The 22,886-nt window shown below is 34.9% G+C and overlaps 1 protein-coding gene and 1 long non-coding RNA gene across 9 annotated transcripts in view; both read left to right on the forward strand.

Moving 5' to 3' along the window:
* The window catches only part of ANKRD28 (ankyrin repeat domain 28), a 175,847-nt gene that overhangs the window by 60,426 nt on the left and 92,535 nt on the right, over nucleotides 1–22,886 (forward strand). For 5 of the 8 annotated variants that reach the window (XM_036030611.1, XM_036030616.1, XM_036030612.1 and 2 more), the window contains one exon: nucleotides 11,076–11,159. In XM_036030611.1, coding sequence (XP_035886504.1) covers nucleotides 11,076–11,159 — 84 coding nt within the window. Of the gene's footprint in view, nucleotides 1–7,575; nucleotides 9,970–11,075; nucleotides 11,160–22,886 lie in introns of those variants that run through there. The other 3 variants (XM_028518971.2, XM_036030617.1, XM_036030615.1) reach the window with 3 other exon arrangements.
* On the forward strand, nucleotides 491–3,812 carry LOC118501591. Its single transcript, XR_004904214.1, has 2 exons — nucleotides 491–1,860; nucleotides 1,902–3,812. It is a non-coding gene; the product is annotated as an uncharacterized LOC118501591 (long non-coding RNA).

Genomic DNA, 22,886 nt, shown 5'->3' on the forward strand with positions numbered 1-22,886 from the left:
TGTGTGAGAGCAACATAGATCAGTTGTCTTTCACACGCCCCCAACTGGGGACCTGGCCCATAAACCAGGTGTGTGTCCTGACCAGGAATTGAACCAGCAACCATTTGGTTCGAAGACCGGCATTCAATCTACTGAGTGGCACCAGCCAGGGCTATTTATTTCTTTTGGGGGGCGGGGGGAACATCCATGTGCCAGAGAAACATCATTGGTTGGTTACCTCTTGCATGCACCCAACCAAGGACCTGACCTGCAAACCCAGGTGTGTGCCCTGACTGGGAATTGAACTGGTGACCTTATGCTTTGTGGTACAACACCCATCCCATTAAGCCACACTAGTCAGGGCTGCTTTAAAAAAAAACAACAAAAAAAAAACGATTTTATTTATCTATTTATTTATTTATTTTAGAGAGAGGAGAAAGGAAGAAAAAAGGGAGGGAGGGAAACACCAATGTGAGAGAGAAACATTGATTGGTTGCCTCTTGCACAACCCGACCAGGGGCCTGGCCCACAACCTAGGCATGTGCCTTGACTGGGGATCGAACTGGCAACCTTTGGTTTGTGGGATGATGTTCAACCCACTGAGCCACATCAGTCAAGACCAAAAATGGCATTTTCAGTCTGCAGTTGGGAGTTTGCGAATTCAAAGAGCTGACTGTATACTTTGTTCATGCCATTTTATATAGGGCACTTGAGCACCCAAGGATTTTGATATTCGTGGGGGATCCTGGAACCAGTCCCCTGCAGATACCAAGGGAGGACTAAACTTTTTGAGGACTCAAAGTTATACTCAGACTTCTGACTGCCTGGGGGTTTAGCACCCTTAATCCTGTGTTGTTTAAGCATCAACTTTTGATTTTTAAAATGTATTTCACCATTTTAAAATGAGTTTACTAGAAAATTTAAAAGTACATATGTGCCTCACTTTATATTTCTGTTAGATGACACTTTCTTACTCTTTGGGTAGCTAAGTTATTATTCTTGTATTATAAATAGTTATAGTGTTTCAATCATTTTCTCCAAAATATAATCATCAAGAGTAAGTTTTGATATTTTCTGTCTAGTAGACATTCAGTGTCTTTGAGAAAGCATTGTTCCAATACAGTAGAGGAGGAAAGAATGGCAATGATGAAGTTTATGAACAGCTTCATAAAAGCCCCTGGGTATCTTAGAAGATGGGCAATTAGAAGGTATCTTTACATACCAGTACCAATCAATATGTTCATATGTTGCATTCTTACCAGTGACCAAATCTCTGGCGAGTATAGTCAGGTTGATCCTGGAACAACACGGGTTTGAACTGTGTGGGTGTCCTTTTATGTTTGTTTTTTCCCAATAAATATAGTCAGCCCTTAATATCTGTTGGTTTCACATTCAAGGGTTCAGCCACCTGTGGTTCTAAACAGTAATTTTGCATTCCCGGCAACAGCTCGAAATATTGTTTGCCAGGGTTCCCCTGTCTTCATATCCCTATGAACACTTGTTATCTCATGTTTTTGATATTCGCCATCCTCACGTGTAGGAAGTAAAATCTCACTGTCAATTGGCTTTGCATTTCCTGAACGATTAGTGATGTTAAGCACCTTTTCATGTATGTATTGTCTGGCCATTTGTATGTCTTTAGAAAATACCTAGTTAGGTCCTTTGCCCATTTTTTAAATCATGTTGCAGTTGACCCTTGAATAACATGGGGGTTTGCTCCAGCAGTCCAAATTCCATGTATAATGTTTGACTCCACCCAAATTAATTACAGTCGTCCCTCAGTTATCCATAGGGGATTGGTTCCAGGTGCCCCCCACTGGTAGCAAAATCCTCAGATGCTGAAGTCCTTATGTAAAATGGCATGGAAGAAGTCCCCTTTGTGTCAGTGGACTCCCAACCACATATCAAATGTACTGTATAAGATCTGTGGTTGACTGATAAATCCATGGATGTGAACCACTAGGATATGGGAGGCCAGTGTACTTACTGAAAAAGAAAAAAAAAGACTGCATTTATGTGGATCTGCCCAGTTCAAGCCCATGTTGTTCAAGGATCAACTGTACATGTGTTTTTGTTGTTGAGTTGTATGAATTCCTTATATATTTTAGATAATAAACCTTAATCAGGTATATGGATTGTACATTTTGTTCCCATTTCATGGGTTGTCTTGTTATTTTGTTGATGGTTTTCTTTGCTGTGCAGAGCTTTTTAGCTCTATGTAGTCCTACTTGTTTATATTTGCTATTGTTGCCTGTGCTTTTGGATTTACTCAAAATATTAGGTTGCATAAGGTCTTAGAAAGGGACGAAGATATATGACATTGTATAATCTCTTGGAGTAATGTGTATAGGAGTATGTAAACATTAATATTAAATATATGTTGAGTCGGTTGCTATTGTAATTTTGGTGAATGTTTTGAAAATATTCTTGCCAAAAGGTTATAGATTATTTCAATGTACTAGAGTTTGAGGAAGATCAAACCAGATCTCGCTATCCTTTAGGAACTTTTTCACACCCACCTAGAATTAGGCAACTTGGGGATTGTTGACACTTTGTTTTCAAATCACGAGGGTAGATGCAAAGATAGGGATTTCGGATTAAGATTTAAAACCAATTTAGATATTGAAGGGACCTTAGATACTAAATAATAAACCATCTTCCTCGTTTTTTTAATTTGAAAACTGAAGAAGGCCCAAATTGCTTAACCTGTAGTAAGTACTAGTTGTTCAAGTCAAAACCTGGGAGTTGTTTATGAACACCTTCTTCTCCCTCAGTCCTGCATCCAGTCTCCATTGTTAATCATTTTCAGAAACTTAACTAAAAATACAAATTTTATAGCTTTGTGTACAAGGCCCTATATAATCTGAGTTTGCCTATTTTTCCAGCCACATTATTGTCCCTCACAAGTGTTTGTTTGCTCTGGCCATGTGGACCTTGCTTTGGTTCCTTCCCCTTCAATTTTTTTTCTTTTACAGTTTATCAGTTTGCAGTTATATAATATTTATTTGCATATAAGCTCTTATTAGAACAAGGATTGACTATTTAGTCATCATTTTAATTTCCTGAGCCTAGCAGAAATCCTGGCACATAGCTGATAAATAAATACAGGTAAGTGGATGAGTCACTGACTGACTAGATATTCCTGAGCTTCCACTTCCCATGTATAATTTGTATAATTGTACCTACCTATGGTGATAGAGAATTCAGTGAGAATATCTGTGATAAATGTTTGTTTCCTTTTTCCTCTCAATTTTCCTTCTTTTATTCGGAATAATATAGTGGATTGTTCGAGCTGTTTTCTGATCAGTTAATTGTTTCTATTACAGTTTGCATCTGGTGTTTGTAATTCAATTTGTTGAAAACTTAAGTAGCTGTACTGTACTAGAGGATGGAGGGTAGGAGGGCAGGGCTAGAACGATATATACATACTGATTAAATGAAGAGTAAGATAATCACATAGAGTTAGTTTCCTCTCCAAGTAAAAGAGACTCAAAATTGCACTGATTCAACAAGGCAGACTATTTCTCTCTAACGTAAAAGTTGGGAAGGACACAGTCCAGGGCTTTTATGGCAGTTCTGTCTCACAGTCCTCAAAGACCTAGATCCTGTTCAAGGAACTAGGATGGATATGCCATTTGTCCTTTAAGAAGTTTTCTGGAAGCCACGCAATACCTCTACTGAAAATGCTGGTTGGAATTTTGTCATGTGGCTCCAAGCTACAAGGGAGGCTGAGAGATCTAGTGTTTGTCATAAGGCTCTGTATTTACCTAAAAACTGAATATTTTAGTAGAATGGAAAATGGTAAGATTGGATGCTGAATATAGGTAGGTCTTTGCAAAGAACACATCAGACTAATAATATGTAATCCTAACAGTGTGTTAATAATATGCAGTATATAATGTTAATGATGGAAGGGTTAATAATTTATTATTTAACCATTGTAACATACCATTTGGGTCAAACCACTTGAGATCTTCAGGTAATATTGGTTGTCAGTCATTTCAAGTAAGTGGTCTAGCTTATAAATACATTATAGGCAGAGAATTAAATCTGATCTTTGTTTTTTTTAAATTTTTTTTAAAGATTTTATTTATTTACTTTTAGAGAGAGGGAAAGGGAGGGAGAATGAGAGGGAGAGAAACATCAAAGTGTGGTTGGCTCTCATGTGTCCCCAACTGGGGACCTGGCCCACAATCCAGGCATGTGCCCTGACTGGGAATTGAACCAGTGACACATTGGTTCTCAGGTTGGCACTCAATCCACTGATTGAGGAAGATCAAACTTCTTTAAAAGAAGTTTGAATTCATCATTTTTTTAAGCTGGTGTATTTATATACAGCTGACCCTTCAACAATACAGGATTGGGGTGCTGACCTTCCCTCTCCACTGAACAGTTGAAAATCTATGTATAAATTTTGACTTCTGTTAGTAGCTTAATTAATAATAGTTTATTGTTAACCAGGGGCCTTACTGATAACATAAACAGTCAATTAACACATATTTTGTATGTCACATTTATTTATATACTGTATTCTTGTACTAAAGTAAACTAGAGAAATTAGTAAGAAAATCACAAAGAATAGAAAATACACTTACAGTTTTTATTGAAAACCCCACATATAAGTAGACCTGTGCAATTCAAACCCATGTTGTTCAAGGGTCAACTGTATAAGTGACATTTTTTCAGTACTATACTAATCCCAAGAAATTCTGACCAACATCGTAGAAAGCAGCAATTTATTAAATTCCCCTCCTTTCTCTTTACCGTTTTCTTTTAAATCTGTCCATAAGACTTTTTCTAAAGTATGTGGACAGATGAAGTATAGTTCAGGATGATTGTTTAATATTCTTGAACTATGAGAAATATTTCTGAAACATGGTTTGAACTCACTTCCTTACCGTTGTTCAACACAAACTTTTTATTTTTTTAATACTCATAGACTCTCTTGACACAGAGTAGTCACTTATTCCTGAGGAAAATATTTTATTCTGTGGATTCACAGATTTGCAAGAGATAAATTGAGTTTTGGGTTGAATCTCTATACAGAAAGGAAAAATAATTTGTGACAAAAAAATTCCAGTGCATCAAAATTAGGAACCTAAGATAATCTTTCAGGACATTACATTTTATCAGTAAAAGGAAGATTTAAAGGTGCCTCACAACATTTCTTGATCTGTGAAGAGTAGGAGTAAGCTTTTTGATAGGATTAAAGAAGAGGAGGATTATGAAGTTGTTGGAGTTGAAAAATTGTTGGTTTACTAAACATGTCATCTAATTTGGCCTAAAAGAGTAAGCGCCTCAAGAAAAAAACACATTCCCTCAACTATTGTTCTTCTGAAAAACAACAGCAATAAGCAATGTTGAACTTAATTTGCACAATCTTTGACTATAACTTGTTATTTAAGTACTTGCTCCATTCCTAATTTCTTAAATACTTATTAACTCTTAAATACTCTTTTACAAGATGTGAGTTTCTTGAGGTTTGGGGCCTATCTTATTTAGAAGATATAAAACAGTGCTGTTAACTTAAAAAATATGAAAATACTTATCTTTTAGTATTTTTATCTAACTTTGATTATATAGTATATCATGGGCCAGAAGTTTTTACCCTTTCACTTTTTCTGAGACTATAAAATAGTGAATCTGGAATAATAGAAAAAACCCGTAGTCCTACTTCTTGCCTAACTTTACTGCTCGCTCCCCCCAATAACAAATAGTAAAGTCTTGTCTGGTTATTGAAGTGTAAGACTAGCTTCTTGAGTCAGTCTCTTAAGAGGCCTGAGAAGGATGGGGATTTAGTAACTAACAATGGGATCTCCAGCCACTAGTCTAAAACACCTCACCAATAAGGGGAGGTTGTTGATAGCCCACTCACTGATTTCACTGGGGCTATCATTCAAATACTGAACTGTCCATAATAATGATTGTCTTTTTCACTATGAATAACACTATAAAGTATATTCTGTTAATGTTACTTAATAGATGTTGTTGAAATTATTCACAGAGAGGTTAAGTAACCTTCTTGAGGTAACAGGGTTGTGTTTGTTAGTGGGAAACTAGATTACAGTACAAGCAGTTCAGCTATAAACCTGCATTCTCAGTCACTGCTACTACAGTATTTCTTCTAGATAAAAATCTCTGGAGGTTATTATTATTTTTAAGTGTTATTAATAGAAATTTAGGCTCCGGAATTTAAGTAGCCTTGTTCAAAGGCACAATTAAAAAATAATGGAATTAGAATTTGAACTTGAGGTAGGCTGATTCATGAGCCCTTAGTTTTAGCTGTCATCCAATGTCATTGTTTTATATCCGGTCAACTTCTACATTTAAGTTGCTCACCCACTATGAGTACAAAACTCATTTTGCAGGTAATGACTCTTGTGTTTGTTGATTGAACTCTATGTGTGTATGAATCCCCCCCCCCATTGTGTTTTATAATTTTTGCCACTGTCTTCAAAGTCTTGTGAATAAAATAGAATTCATTTCAGTGAAATTATTTACAGGTGGAAGAAAGTGGAAGGAAACATCATGTATATAACAGTCCCTGCCCTCAGGAAGCTCGTTTTCTGCTTGGGAAAGCCCTAAGTGGAAGTTGACATAGAACAAGAAGCAGGATATCACCTTCTTAAGTTTCATTAGGTGCATTTATACATTGTCTACTTTAGAACAAGCTAAAATTACCCGTAAAAAAAAAAAAGAATTATTTTGGGGGAGGGACCCAGAAGATAGAATATAGGATATTGTTACTATAGTGGTTTCATTTTCAGACATTTCAAATATCAGGATGATATTTTTGATTTAGCCACCTGGAGGTGGTTAACATCATTTTTGTATGTCAAAATATTTGCATGTCTTTAATTTGGCCTTAAACCACTTCATGTATTTAAAAATACAACTATGTAAATTGTTAGCATATTTTAGTATCTTGGTACAGTTATAATAGGGTTACAGTTTTTACATAGATTGATATTTAATAGCTTTTCTTAAAATCTTGCATTCCTGTCTATATCATGCTGGAATTTTTTTTCTCTATGTTTTCATAAGTAAACTGGCTTCAACTTATGAGGTAAGACTGGCCCTGAAGTGACCATTTAAAAATAACTTGTTTGTGAATCAATACACTCCCAATAAATTCAATTAAAAAGTTTAAAATAGATCAAATTAACTTGTTTGGGAATATTATTGCAATAAATAAAATATTCCTTCATTACCCAAACTTTTCACAACTGTTAAAGGTTACCTATCTTTTGAGATCGCTTTTACAGTCTGGTATTATAGGTTGCAAAGATCTTGAGTATGTGCATACATGCACTCAGTGAAAGAAGAATAGATGGGAAAGGACATGTGTTCGAAATTAGGCACAACTTTACTGATTTCCACGACTTTGGATAAAATACTTAATTTCTGAGTCTGTTTTTCCCTCTGTAAATAGAATGTAGGAAGGTTATTGTGAGTATTAAATGACAAAATATAGCACCCCAGCACATCACAAGTGTTCAAAATAAGTTTTATGTTTAGTAATAAAAATGCTAGTTGATAGAATCAAAAAAGAAAGATTGAAGGGGAACCATGGCACTTTTTTTTTTTTTTTTGGTAATTTTTCTGTTGGGAAATAACCACATCATTGAGTAAACAAAAAAATGGGGGGAGAAAGCCAACTATAAATTGGTAGGTTTTGCTACATATTTGTAGATTTGAGAATATTAATTTTATAGCTAAGGGAGATTCTTTGCTTTCTTTGTGTTAGCCTTTGCCTTTAACATAAATAATTCAGTAGTAAGGACTTCAAACAATTTATGTTTTAACAGATTTTAAGTCTTTATTCAATTTCCGGGTGGGAAGTATAATTATTTAATTTCTTTGATGAAAATTCAAATGGTCCATATAATTTTAGACTTAAGATTTCTGCATTATGAAATTATTTTTTTCCTTTAAAAATGACTTGATTAAATCCCACAACTTAGAAGTTGTTAGTAAATCTTAAATTTCTTTTGTTTAAACTTCTCTGCACCCTTGAAAATAACATATATCTGGTAGATTTTTAAATGGTCTTGGTAAGAGTAAAACCTTAGGTTCATGGTTTTTATATTCACATAAAATATTTCTTCATTTCTAATTCTCATATATGGATTCACTGCAGATTTTCTTAATGCAGCTGTCTTTATAGGGTTAAACATTTGCTATATTGTAACATACGAAAACAGTTAAGCTGTTTAGAATTGTTTACTTGCTAAAACCAGTGTTAGTCAGCAGAGGCAGTACACCAGATTTCCTTGTGGCTTTTAGTGGAAAATGTTAAAAGCACACTCATTTTTCAGTTAAAGAATTTTTCAGTTTGATCTGGATTAGTCACAGAACTGGCATGAGCCTTCTAATTGTAAAGGCAGTCCAAAAGCACTATTTTTTCTGCTTCTAGAGGAAGTTACATCCCAAGCAGTAGCTCAGACCTCTGGTAAGTGTAACATGTGAGCATTACTAGGCATTTCATCCTGCGGTTCTGCAGTCTTTGCTACTCAGATTGTTGCTCAGTTAGAATGCTTCCGTGGGGCCAGTCCTGAGGTTCTGTACATATTTTTAAGGACCTACTCATTTGGAGGTATCAGTGGCATTTTGCAAGATCATCTGAGTACCAGGAAGGCAATCTGAAATCTACTGAAAAGGATAACTGTAGCGGTTTTCACAGTGGAAGGAAACTGTATTGGCACAGAGGCAGATGATTGAATAAAGTATTTGGCTCAAAGAAGATGCATAGTCTGCTGTTTCTTCCTCTGAATGAAGACTATTTAATGGAAGCTGTATTCATGTGGAGATCAAAGGAAACACTGGAATGATAAACTACTGGAGTTTTCGCTCGCTCACTCTCTCTCTCTCTTTTTTTTTTTTTTTTTTAAATGAAAAGCCTGAAGCGGTAATTTGAGCTCAGATGCCTTCAGGATTCCCCGCTAACACCATTTCTGCCTGGTGCCTGTGCCCTTTTGCTGGAGCAGCCACAGACAACTGCCTGATGAAGAAAGAATGAAAGCTCTGCCTTGCTTATGCTATCGATGGGAATAAGGCTATCTGTGTTTCTTCTATTATATGGAATATCTGGATTAATCAAGCTGTATTCTAGTACCAAGAGTCCCATTGTCTCTTGTGGTCTGACTCATCGAATGTAAATGCACTGCAGCTTTGCTATTAATGCAGAGTGTTTTTTTTTTTTTCCTTTCCCAAACACAGAAAGAATTGTCAGCCTCTGAGCTGCATTTTAAGAATTTGTGCTGAGCTCTAGATGTTTTGTTTTGTTTTTCTGGATAGTACCTGCATGAAGCCAATGAAGCCGAAGAAATGAAGACAAATTAGAAGTGGAAACAGAATAGTGAGATTTTATTTTTTATTTTCAATTGTAAGCAAGCCAGCTACTGGTAACTATATGACCTTGCAGGCAAGAGTGGGTATAGCTGTAATTATCTCTGCCACCGCAGTTGTTTCTCATTTCATTCCGCATCGCGTGGTGTTGTTACCCAACACAATGATCTTTTTATGCAAGTAAATTTCTGTGAGACAGAAATTTTGGTAGGGAAAAGATACTTTTATGTGAGCTTGTACTGGACTCATTTTTAGTTAATTGACATATTGATGTGAAATTTCTTTTAAGTATTGCAATAACCCAACAGAAAATAACAGAATTCTGTTAGTTTTAGGAAGTTGTAAGTTATGTAGTCATAATTTTAAACTTCAGTCTTTCTGGTAGTACTTATTAACTTTAAAAAACCAGCTGAGCTGTACAGAGAATGGTTCTAAGTGTCATCAGAACAGGAGGAAAAACTACTTGGGCTCTTCCAACTGTGACTTTTATCACATAGCTTGGAATTTAGTATTTTAGAAGAGCGAATGAGTCGAGTGTGTATTGTTGTTTTGGAGGAGGTAGAAGATGAATCTCCTGCATTCATTTCTAAATTGCCACAGGAAAGTAAATCCCTACATGCTCCACCTTCTGGAAATGTATTGGTAAGATATGAGAGTTTATATGTTTACTGTATTCTACTGAAGTAGGGTAAATTTTATGTTTAAGAATAAGCATAAGTTTCCACTAGTTTCATTAAAAACCAGAGTCAAAGCAATATAGTTGTATAAATACGATGCAATATTATATATAAAATGTGTACATTTCTAATTTTTAATTTTTCAGATGTTTAGATAACACTTCAGATTTTAAATGCTCTCTCTTAATCTCTTAAAAACTTTAAAAATAATTTGAGAATAGTAGTTATGGCAACTACGTTTCTGTTTTCATTTTGTGGTTTTAAAAACTGATGTAACAAGAATGAGAAACTCTGTTTTAGGAAAGGTTGACTGCTGCCAGCAACACCGAGACACAGACTTTTTCTGTAATGAATTTTGTGTATTTACATGCAAGGCTTTCATAGGAAAAGAATCAGACTTTATTCTTAACCTTATTTTTAATGCTGTTGTTAATTGGCTTCTTGTTTGACTGGTATAATATGATACCTTATCAGAGAGGCCGTGTCGTTGATTAATTGTTATATTTAGACTTGCACGTGTTTGTCTCTTCATGTTATTCAGGTATACAGTATTTTTTGGTCTTTGAATAGTAGTAGTTTTCATAAATTGCCAGCTTTTCTTTCTTTATATTTATATCTTTATACATGTAATGCAGACCCATGCAAGTTACTTGATGCCACAAACAGAACTTTTCAAAGAAGCTTCTCTCCTGGGCCTCAGCGTTGACTGGAAGCTGCTTGTTTGACAAATTGTGTCCCACAAGTAGAGGCTGAGGTGTCACCCTCGTATTGTAATTGGCAGAAACTCTCTTTTTACTGTATATATAAACAAAAGACTTGCACTTGAATTATACCACCTAATTTTGGTCATTTTGAATTGATTTTTTAAAATTAGGCCTACCCCTCCCCACCTAAGGAGGAATCCTGTGTTTTGATGTGATTTGACTTCATGACACTTTTAGTTAATGTCGAAAACCAAATGATCATTGTTGCTATAGGGAAGAAAATTTTAGGCTTAAAAGTTACATGGAAATATCTTTAGAATCATCCATGTGCTGTGATTAATGTTTTTATTACTCTCTTATATTTTAGCCATCACTGGTGCAAGCTATATTTAATGGAGATCCTGATGAAGTTCGAGCACTAATATTTAAGAAAGAAGATGTTAACTTCCAGGTAAACAATTGATTCACTGATACCTGTCTTTAAGCCTCCTTTTAAAAACTCTTAAGAGTTATGATTTTGTTTAAAAGACATAACACAATTCTGTAACAGTTTTAAATGAGGTTAGAAGCTTCTTGAGGCAAAAAGGGAAGGAACTGGCCATGTTTTCAGGGTAATGACTAAAATACAAGAGAATTAGAAGCCGGTGAGGGGCCATTGTTCCCCTAGCTTTTTACTTTAAAAATTTTATCAGAAATGTTCAAAAATTACTCTGAATATATTTTGCCACATTTACTTTCTTATATTTACATAGATTATATATATATTTTTTACACACATACATATATATTCTTCTGAATGCCATTTGAAAGTAAGATGCAGACATTTTGACACTTCATTGTTCATTACTTGTATACATTTCAGGCTAGGGTTCTCTTTTGTGAACTCAAATATAAAAGACATTTTTATTAAGTTTATAATATATTTAACTTGATTATAAGATCAGTTTTTCCTCCTAAATAATCCTGGCAAGCATTATACACAAAGACTCATCTGTTTAAGTTTCTCAGTAAAGAAAGACATATTGTTTGAAAAGTCTGCAAATTTAAAGATATAGTGTTTAACATTCAGAACTGGAATGAGGGCAAGTTTTAGAGAGATTAGGTATACAAATAATTTCCTTTCTGTATATGTTTTCCTGTGGCTATTAGTTTCTTTCATTTACTAAATTGAGGCTGAAGATATATAATGTACTGTAATATCAAATTCGTCAATGTATATATATTTACTTTAAATACTTTTTCAGTACATTTTTCATAATTTAGTCCTCTGAATTATGGAGGGGTGGGGGAAGGTTGTGATTCATAAAGTCACTATAGCAACACTAAAACAGATGACCTAGAAAAGGATTGGTAATTCTAAGAAAACCCACCCTGAAAGGTCATCTTGAACTCTCATCTTTCTTCTATTCTTTCATACAACGTTAATGTGACCACTTAATGTTAAGTAGATATAAAAAGTATTTATCTTATTTTTAAAAGGTGGATTAATTTTCTTAGTTTAAATGAAGTTCTTGGTCACTTTACCTAATGGAGATATTGTGGAGAGTCTACTTTTCTTAGGATAGAAAATACAGACTTAAAGGAGGGAAATAGCTTACTGCTCTGTTTAACTCTGGTTGTGTGTGTGTGTGTGTGTGTGTGTGTGTGTGTGTGTTTTAAATAGTACTAACAGACCTTATCTTGGTGAGAAAGATTGAACTCGAATCCTACTTATGACGAGGATTAATTTGTCCATCATTACAAGTCTTGTTATAGCCAACACTGCTGTTCTCCCACGTTAATTAAATTATGCTAACTTTAAAAAATTTTATTCAGAATCCTTTTTGAGCATCAGTTATTATGCTGTGATGGCCTTGGAAGCTATTATTTATGTTATAGCTAGTGTGTTACTTCTCTGCTCCCTAACTTTTACGATTTTTAGCCTGTACTTACAGATTCCTTTCTTTACTTACTTTTAATCATCATTTCTTAACATCTTGTAGCTTGTTCCCTTGTTCTCAAACTTGGGTCAGAACTAAAAGGTCGGTTATATGGTATTTCAGATCAGTAGCCCTTCTTGAAGGTGACTTTGGTTGCCTTCAGTGATTCATGGGTTTTTGACAAAAATTTTTATGGTTGCTTTTAGGCCTTTACTCTTATGACTCAGTAGTTTAGAATATTGCCATAATTACAAGATTTGTTAACTCTTTGGCCATTCTTCTAATTAATGATGGTACATTTTTTTCTTTTTCTGTTTTTGTCCTCTGTGGTAAGGAATCAGATGGCGTTTTAAGAGATGTGTGTTTTAAATTTATACTGTTTTGTCATGTAATATCCACCGACTCTGACAGGTAATAGAATAATTTTAAGGTTTATGTAAGTGTGACAATGGTGTTTTTCTAAAATTTAAATACATATTTGAGAATAACATTTGACTTTTTGAAATTTAACATTGTTTATGAATTTTTAGAATAGGTTGAAGAGTTCAGATTTGTTTTATTCTGATTAATTTGTTGTTATTATGTTAGATTAGTTTTTTAGTCATATCCTAAAGGTTTGAATACTGTGAAGCATTAAATACCATTTTTTAGTAACATCCCTAATTGATTTTGAACAAAACTCTTAATTTAAAATTTCTGTTATGCCTTCATAATATTTGGTCTGAGAAGGAAGTCTGTTGTAGAAGTGAGGTAAGATGATTTCACTAGAAAATACTGGAGTCTTATATTTGTGGCTTTAAGTCACAAGTAGTTGACTCTTGATTACATCCAGATTTATTGATTATATGATTCTGTAATCCAAAGCAAGGTGATTTGGGGGTTGGTAAAGATGGTAAAGTCAGAGCTCTGGGTGAGCTTCTTGGTGAGACTTTCGGTTTTCTCCTCATGTTAAAGAGATGACTGTTGGACCCTGTACTCATGAGAAACCAAAAAACGTGGAAGGGGACTCTCCCTATACATTTCCTTTTCTTCAGAATCAAGCAAAAACATTTTTTTCAGAATCCCCACAAAACTTCCCCTGAGAGTCCATTAGTTACAAGCCCACTCTAAACTATTTCACTAGCAAAGGTAGAATGGAATTAGCTTTTGCTTAGATTAATCATAGTTCATCTGCTAGGGTGAGAATAGGGGCCTATCATCACTGATTATATTCCATATCTGGAGAAAAACATTTTCATAGAAAGGAATAAGGGAAAAGAGTTGTTTGGATAGGCAAACTAATAGAAGACTTTTGATTACCTCTAAATAGTTAAAATGGCAAACTTTTGGAAAAATAAAAGTCACTTGGATGTAGAAGAAGCATGGTAAACTAGAAAGGTGAAACAGTCAAAAAATGTTTAAAGGCAGAGTGGTGTATATATAGTGAAAACAATTGGGATATAACTTGAAAGACCTAAGTACTTGTATCAGCCTAACCTTATTAGCTATACTACTTGAGCAAATCCATTTAACTTCAGGGTTCACTTTTGTTTTATTTTAAAATTACATTTTGGCCTTGGGGTTACATTAATGGCCTTCGGGGTGTTTTCCCACCCCAAATTTAGGATACTGTAAAAATTCCAATGACCTTGAATGACCTACTTTTGCCCAGTTTTCGTTTGTATTTTTAGATTGATGTGACTAAAATAATAATTAAATGCCTTTTCCTAGGATTTATTAGAACTTAATGCCATGCTTTGGAGCTCAAATAATTTAAACTAATATACTAATAATGTTTCAGAGTAAAAGTCTAAATTCATAAGAAAATTATTTTCTATAAGTAGAGGTTTTTTCTCTATCCAGAGTGATATAAGTTGCTGTTAATTATAGAATTTTATTTCAGAGACAGTAAGATGCCTAAACCTTTTTATGTTACTTGATTTAACTCACAAAAGAATTTTGTAAAGCTAGTAGGTTAACATTTTCATTCTACTAGTAGGTGACAAAACTGAAACTCAGTAAAGTTAAAAGCATCTCCAGGATCAGTAAAGATAGCAGAACAGGTATTTGAACCCATGTCAGACTTGACAGTAACTGGGGAAATAAAAAAGTGAATTGAAGAGAGATATGCCAGATAGTGCCATAAAGCAATAATGATTCAAAAATAGATTTTTATTTCTAAAAGTTATGCTCATATTATGTGGACCTCTACTTTTTAAATTTTAATACACATGTGATTCTAATTTTCATATGCCACCTGGCATTAAATTTTAGCATTGCAAATGAATGAATACACAAGCCTCCCTAGTGCCATATAGTTTGGCTGGATAATAATGTCATTGAAAATAGTATCAAACTGGGGTTAATTATAATTCAGCCAATGCTGTTTTTTGTGTTTAAAACAAAGAAAGACTTAGATTATGAGTGACCCTTTTTAAGCCCAGAGAGAATTGATTTAAGAGCTAGTCAGCAGATCCTGCCTACAATAACTTAGCATTTTTGAAAATGCTTGTATATTTTACTTATTGGCTTCTGAATTTAGATGTACATTGCTGTTCAAAATATTTGGGATTGGTTTTGCCAAAGTAGTTTTCCAAATTGTTAACAGCTTCTGAACTTCCAAAAGTACTTCCCAGGATTGCCCTGGCTAGGTGGCTCCGTTGGTTGGAATATCATCCCATACACCAAAAGGATGTGGGTTCGATTCCCAGGCAGGGCACATAACCTAGATTCCAGGTTCAGTCCCTGGTTGGGATGTGTATGGGGGGCACCTACTCAGTGTTTCTCTGTGACATCAGTGTTTCTATCTCTGTCTGTCTGTCTGTCTGTCTCTTTCTCTTTTTCTCTCTTCCCCTTCCTCTCTTTCTAAAATCAATAAACATATTCTTGGGTGAGGATTAAAAAAAAAAAACTTTCCAAGATTATTGAAATAACATTGATTTTCCTTTTTAGATGAAGTACTCTGCAAATATAAACATACACGTGTTTACGTTTATATGTACATAACACAAGCAGATAATTTTTATGCTGAAGTTATTAAACAACTTCATAGGTAGGTCTCATTTGCTCTTAATTTCTCATCTGCTCTATGTCACTATAGAGTCATTTGTATTTTCTATTGTTTTAAAAAAATGTTAACTATACATTTTAATAATAATACATTATAATAATATTGTTGGCAGTTAACATTAAGTAGTGAGCCATAAGTTTACACACGTTGCCTGGATTCCACCCGCTTACATCCTTCCCAATGTTCTCTAATTTTTTATGGAAATTAGCAAGAAGTGCTCTAATCGATAACAAATCTTTCTTGTGTCTCCCCCCATGTCTCTTCTGTTAGCTGTCAATACACTAAGATTTGATGTTCCTAAGTTCTTAAAACCTCTTCACTCAGCTGAGCTTATGTGCAGTCTGCCCTGAAACTCTATGTGTCTACATGGTCTTCTGAGCTACCCATAAAGATTGGTATTGCAGCCCACAACTCTCCAGCCCCATCTCAAGTGTACCCACCCAGCTTCTGGCTGGCTTCCATGTAACATGGAGTAGAAAGGGCAGTAAAGAAGAGAGAACCAACTCAGCTTCCTCCCAAAAGAGAATTCCCCTATATTTTCTCCATGTCTAGGAATGGCACCTCTCCTTTATTCTTGCCAATGCTTCTAGATTTCAGCCTCACATTTAAAAAATTTTCTTCACCAATGTTCAGGTTTTCCCTAAGATCCATAAATGAAGGTATGTTCTGTCATTGTGACTAAATGGCTCTTGTGGTGGTCATGAAAAAAGAAGGTATTGTTTAATGAAACCAGCTGGGTTTTTTAAAAAATTGAATTTATTGGAGCAACATTGGTTAAGAACAAACACATAAATTTCAGTATACAACTTTATAGTATAGCATCTGTATACTCTATTGTGTGCTCCCCACCTGAAGTCTAGTCTCTTTTGGTCACCTTGTATTTGACCCCCTTTTCCCTCATTCTCCTCCGCCCGCGGCCCCCCTGCCCCCCGTTTCCCCTGTGATAACTACCATTCTGTTTGTACCTATGAGTTTGAAACAGCTGTTTTTGCAGCTAGAAACTGATGGTGACTCATTTTGTATTTCATTCATGTTTAGTTTCTTACTTAGCATATATGTGTTCTGCATCTTCTTTTTTCATCCCCAGGGTATTTTGGGAACTCATCCTCCATATTAATATATAGAGAGCTTCCTCATTCTTTATAGCTACACAATTTTAGATTATGTGTATATAACATAATTTATTCAACCAGGTCTCCTCTTAGCCCTGGTTAAGTAAATTAGTCTTGCTAATTGGTAATAAATGGGTTGTTTTCACCAAACAAAAATTCTGCTCCAGTGCATAAGTAGAAATTTTAGAATGTTTATATTTATTATGATTATTAAATATATTACCAACTTCCCAAATAGATTAAATGTCCTCTACATTTTTTGTTTGAAGCAACATTAGTGGACTTGTATATATAAATTAACATTGGCTATACAATGGAATTTTTCTAGGAATGGAGTATCTTGTATACTCAGAAATAATCCTGGCGACTTTATTGTACTTATGAATAAAAATGATAGTCATAAGAGTATAGCAGAAATTTCATAAATTATGTCCTAAATTTCAGACTGAGCTGAAGCTATTAAACAACCTCATAGGTAGGTCTCATTTGCTCTTAATAGCTCATGTGCTTTATGTCACTGTAGATTCATTTGTATTTTCTATAGTTTTAAAAAATGTAATTATATAATATGTCCTTCTTTTGTGTAGCTTTTTTCAAGTCATACTTATTTTGAGATTCATGTTGTGGCATGTGTTTATAGTTAATTCCTTTCTGTTGCACAGAGTGTACATAACCTCAGCAGTATTCCATTGTACCAGTATACACAATTTGTTTTTTCACTAGCTGACCAATTGATAGATATTTGAGTTGTTTCCTCTTTTCATCTATTACAAATAAAGCTACTGTGAGCATTTTTATACAAGTTTTTGTATGAAATATGTTTTTTTTTCTTGAGTAATTATGTAGTGGTGAAATAGTCTGACCATATGGTAGGTGTATGTTTAACTTTTTAAGACACTGCAACTGTTTCCAAAGTGGTTGTACCATTCATTATACATTCCCATGAAATATGAGAATTCCAGTTTCTCTACATCCTCACCAATATTTGGTATGATCAGTCTTTTCTCATCTTAAACACATTTAAGAGATGTGTATCTCACAGTGTATTTCATTGTAGTTTTCATTTGCATTTCTGTGATAACTAATGATATTGAGCATCTTTTCATGTGCTTCTTAGCAATCTGTATATCTTCTGTGGTGAAATGTCTTCTCAAGTGTTTTTGTTAGTTTCTTTTTCTTATCTTGAGTTTGAGAGTTCTTTGTGTATTCTGGATACAAGTCCTCAGTCTGTGGCTTTATTTTCCTCCTCTTAAGACTTGTTTTGAAAAGCAGAAGTTTTAAATTTTTATGAAGCCCAATGTATCACATTCCCTTATGGATCTCGGTTTGGTGTTGTATGTAAAAAAAAATCTATCTCAATGTCACATAGATTTTTCTTGTATCTGCTAGAAGTTTTATAGTTTTAAATATCACATTTAGATCTATAATCTTTTTTGAGTTAATATTTGTATATGGTGCAAGGTACATGTCAGAGTTCACTTTTATATGTATGATATATCCAGTTACTAAAATACTGATTTAAAAGGCTGTACTACTTTTCTTCATTGAATTGCCTTTGCATCTTTATCAACAGTCAGTTGTCCATATATGTAAGGATCTCTTTATGGACTTGGTTATGTTCCATTGATGCATTTGTCTAGCTTAATGCCAATACCAGACTGTTACGATACTCTAAGTTTTGAAATCACTAACCTTTTTTCTTTTTCAAAATTGTCCTGGCTATTCTCGGTATTTTTTGTTTACATGTGAGTTTGAGACTCAGCTTGTCAATTTCTAGGGAAAAAATGAAATTGGAATTGTGTTGACCTATAGATCATGTTGGCAAAAACTAATATCTAAACAATATCGAGTCTTCAGATCCATGAACAAGTTAATATCTCTCCATGTTTTTTGTAATTTTTAATTTCTCAACAAATTTTGTAATTTCACTGTGCATGGCCTTTTATATCTAAGATTTATTCATATTTTTAAAACTTTTGTTCCTACTGTAAATGTTATGTTATTTAATTTTAAAATAGGCCGATTATTCTCTACTACTGAGTTTTTCCATAGTACTCTACCTAGTGCTTTAGGAATGATGAGCTTTTCCAGCCTAGCTTGTGAGAATACAACCCTCTTCCCTCTAATCCATGCATTCTCATTGGGGGTGATATCACCTCCAATTTAGCAGAAAATTCCTTTTTTAAAGGTGTGTACGTGAAAAAATCTTACACATTACAGTGATCTGTGGTCTGCCAAAAGGCCAAAGTTATACACGTTAGGTTGGTAGTGGTATTAAAATTTCATTGAGGTAATTGGGGGGGAAATTTTTTTTAGAAAGGTCCTGGGTCAGGGTAATAAGGGGAAAAAGGTTCAGAAACAACTACTTTAATTATTTTGGATAGTTCTTTTCACCAGTCTCAGGTGTATGTGCCTTAGATATATCTGTGTTGCTCAATACTTAGCTGAGTGCACAAAGGGATATTCTGCAGTTCTTTGGGATTCTCTCCTTGTACCACCCTCCATCCTCTATTACTCTCTACTGAAAATTCAGTTTCCTATGTTCTCCCCAGACTGTCAGCTCTGTTGGAACTCAGGGAAATATACCTATTAAAAATATATGTACCTCTGTAAAAGCCATTGAGAAGCATTTTATTGATTGAAGCAGCTGAATGACATTCCACTGAATATTTTCAGACTTACACTTCACACCTTTTATGAAATGGCAATTTTCTATTATAGTTCAACAGTGTTTTCGAAATAGAAATTCTGTATATTTTCTAAACAATTGTATTGGGTCGATTATTAAAATTGCCCAATTACAGATGGCATCACCTTTATTTCCTCTTATTTGTAGGACCTGGTATTGGTGTGTAATTTTTGTGTTTTTTTAAATTGTGAAAAGCAAGTAAGCCATAACCCAGGAGCATCTGATTATTGCTAAATTTGTAAAAGAAAGTAAATTCAGTATTTAAAATAGGGTGCTCTGTGAATTTGTCTTTTTAATGTTACTACTGATGGAGCAATATCTAGATTACAACATGAATTAATATATAGATTCTATAAATAGAATTTGCTGCAGGATAAAAACCATGCCTTCCATTTTTTAGGATAGTTAGGATCTTGATCTTAGAGATCAAGAAGTTAAGTCATCTCTTTTATAGTTAAGGAAAAACTAAGGCCCTTAGAGCTTATTTTATTTGGTCACTTCCATTTAGCAGAGATAGCAGGAGAGCCCAGTTTTTAAATGCCCAGTTCAGTTTCCTGTCCATGTTACTTCCCCTGTTTTGTCACCCCTCAATTCTGCCTAATGGCTTAGTATTGTAAGAAACTTCCTACTTTTTCTCTTATTAGGTATAAGTATACAAGCCCTTAGTAAATACATACTAGCTAGCTTAATTTGGCATGATTTGGTGTCTTGGTTCATACTCTTGACAGGTATGTGCCAGTTACTTTGCTGAGTACTGGAGAGACCAGTCACACATACTTTTTTACCCTTGTTCTTCCATGTTCTTTTCCTGACTCAGCATATCAGTTGTGCCCACACTGTCTCCAACTCCCTTCTCCTCATCTTCATTTTCTGTTTATTCTTCAGGTTTCAGCTTATGGTAGGCAGGATTCTCACCCTTATATGTCCTATGTATCTGTACTATAATATAATCAGATGCATGCTTTGATTAGTTTATGACATCTGGCACAGCTGACTTGAGGAAAGTGAGATTAGCTGCATGGATCTGACCTAATTACATGCACTCTTTAAATCTCCATCTAGAGTCAAAAACAAAGAGAGTAAGGGATTCAATCTGAGGCAGATTCTCTGTTGCTGACTTTGAAGATGGGGGTTCTGTAGGAGCAGAGGGCAACTTCTGGTTGACAGTCAAGAAGGAAAACTGGAACCTCAGTCTCACAACGACAAATAACAGAATTTTGCCTGAATGAGCCTAGAAGTCCTCCTGATGAGTACACAGTCCACTGACACCTTGACTTCAGCTTTATGAAAGACCCTAAGCAGGGAACCCAACACCTTGCCTGGACTTCTGCCCTATAAAACTTTAAATTAGTAAATGACTTGTTTTAAGCTGCTAAACTTACAGTAATTTGTTATGCAGCAGTGGAAAACTAATAAAAGACTTAAATATTTCTTTTTGGGAAATACCTTTCCTAGCCCCCAGATAGTGTTAAGTAAGCCTCATAGATGCTCATAGTACCCTGAACTTGTCCTTTTTAACACTCATATTAATTGACTTGTGTCATTTTTAGTAATTTTAACTCTGGAGATAAAATTGAATTATTTTATCTAATAATGTGTTTGAATTATTCTCTGTATTCATACCCACTTTATGGTAAGTAGCAGCCATTTAAAAATATTAGAAGAATGAGCAAAAATAAGACATAGTCCTTGACTTTAGCAACTTTATAATCTACAAGTGTTTGGCTATATTGTGTGTGGATATCTTTGTTTTTGTTAATATGTGGGTATGTTTTTGTTTTTGTTTTGGTGGGTGGGAACTGTCAGTTGCCAAAGTGCAGTTAAGCTGAACTGGCTTCTTCTCAGAGCCATTTGCCTTGCTTCCTCATCAGTACTTGTTTTAGACAATTGAAGTCAGTTTGACATAGGAAGGGTGAATTCTTCCAAAAAAATTAAAAAATCAAGGGTGCTTGAAATGCTTGTGGACAAAGGCAGTGTTCTCTTGTGAAATAGCTTTCTTATTTGCAGCATTCTGTTGATGGTCTGTCAGAGCATTGGCTTTAAAGGGACATAATCTACCCTATTCTCTCCCAAGGGACCTGAATCCCATCTTGCCCTCAATGCTCAGGGACAGAAGTTGGTTCTACGAAAGGCATTTAATAATGTTTTTTTAAATATATTTTATTGATTATGCTATTACAGTTGTCCCATTTTCCCCCTTCACTCCCCTCCACCCTGTACCCCCTCTCCCACCCATATCCCCCCCTTTAGTCATGTCCATGTGTCATACTTATAAGTTCTTTAGCTTCTACATTTCCCATACTATTCTTACCCTCCCCCTGTCTGTTTTCAACCTACAAGCTATGCTACTTATTCTCTGTACCTTTTCCCCCTCTCTCCTCCTCCCACTCCCCTGTTACTAACCCTCCATGTGATCTCCATTTCTGTGGTTCTGTTCCTGTTCTAGTTGTTTGCTTAGTTTCTTTTGATTTTGCTTTAGGTGTGGTTGTTAATAATTGTGAGTTTGCTGTCCTTTTATTATACATGTTTTTCTTTATCTTCTTTTCTTAGATAAGTCCCTTTAACATTTCATAAAATAAGGTCTTGGTGATGATGAACTCCTTTAACTTGATCTTATCTGAGAAGCACTTTATCTGCCCTTCTATTGTAAATGAAAGCTTTGCTGGATAGAGTATTCTGGGATATAGGTACTTGTCTTTCATGACTTGGAATATTTCTTTCCAGCCCCTTCTTGCCTGTAAGGTCTCTTTTGAGAAATCAGCTGACAGTCTGATGGGAAGTCCTTTGTAGGTTACTGTCCCCTTATCTCTTGCTGCTTTTAGGATTCTCTCCTTCATTTTTACCTTGGCTAATGTAATTATGATTGCCTTGGTGTGTTTCTTCTTGGGTCCAACTTCTTTGGGACTGCCTGAGCTTCCTAGACTTCCTGGAAGTCTATTTCCTTTGCCAGAATGAGGAAGTTCTCTTTTATTATTTGTTCAAATACGTGTTCAATCTGTTGCTTTTCCTCTTCCCTTCTGGTACCCCTATAACTCGGATGTTGGAACCTTTAAAGATGTCCTGGAGGTTCCTAAGCTTCTCCTCGTTTTTTTGAATTCTTATTTCTTCATTCTTTCTTGTTTGGTTGTTTTTTTCTTCCTTCTGGTCCACTCTGTTGTTTTGAGTCCCAGTTTCCTTCCCATCCCTATTGGTTCTCCGTGCATCTTCCTTCATCTCTTTTATGGTAACCTGCATTTTTTTCATCTAATTTGCGCCCCAAATCAACCAATTCTGTGAGCTTCCTGATCACCAGTGTTTTGAACTGTGCATCTGATAGATTGGCTATCTCTTGGTCGCTCAAAAGGATGAGCCCTGGGGCATTGATCTGTTCTTCTGTTTGAGACCTCTCTCTCCCTCTCTCTCTCTCTCC

The sequence above is a fragment of the Phyllostomus discolor genome, chromosome 7, assembly GCF_004126475.2.
Source record: "Phyllostomus discolor isolate MPI-MPIP mPhyDis1 chromosome 7, mPhyDis1.pri.v3, whole genome shotgun sequence".
NCBI classification, from domain to species: domain Eukaryota; kingdom Metazoa; phylum Chordata; class Mammalia; order Chiroptera; family Phyllostomidae; genus Phyllostomus; species Phyllostomus discolor.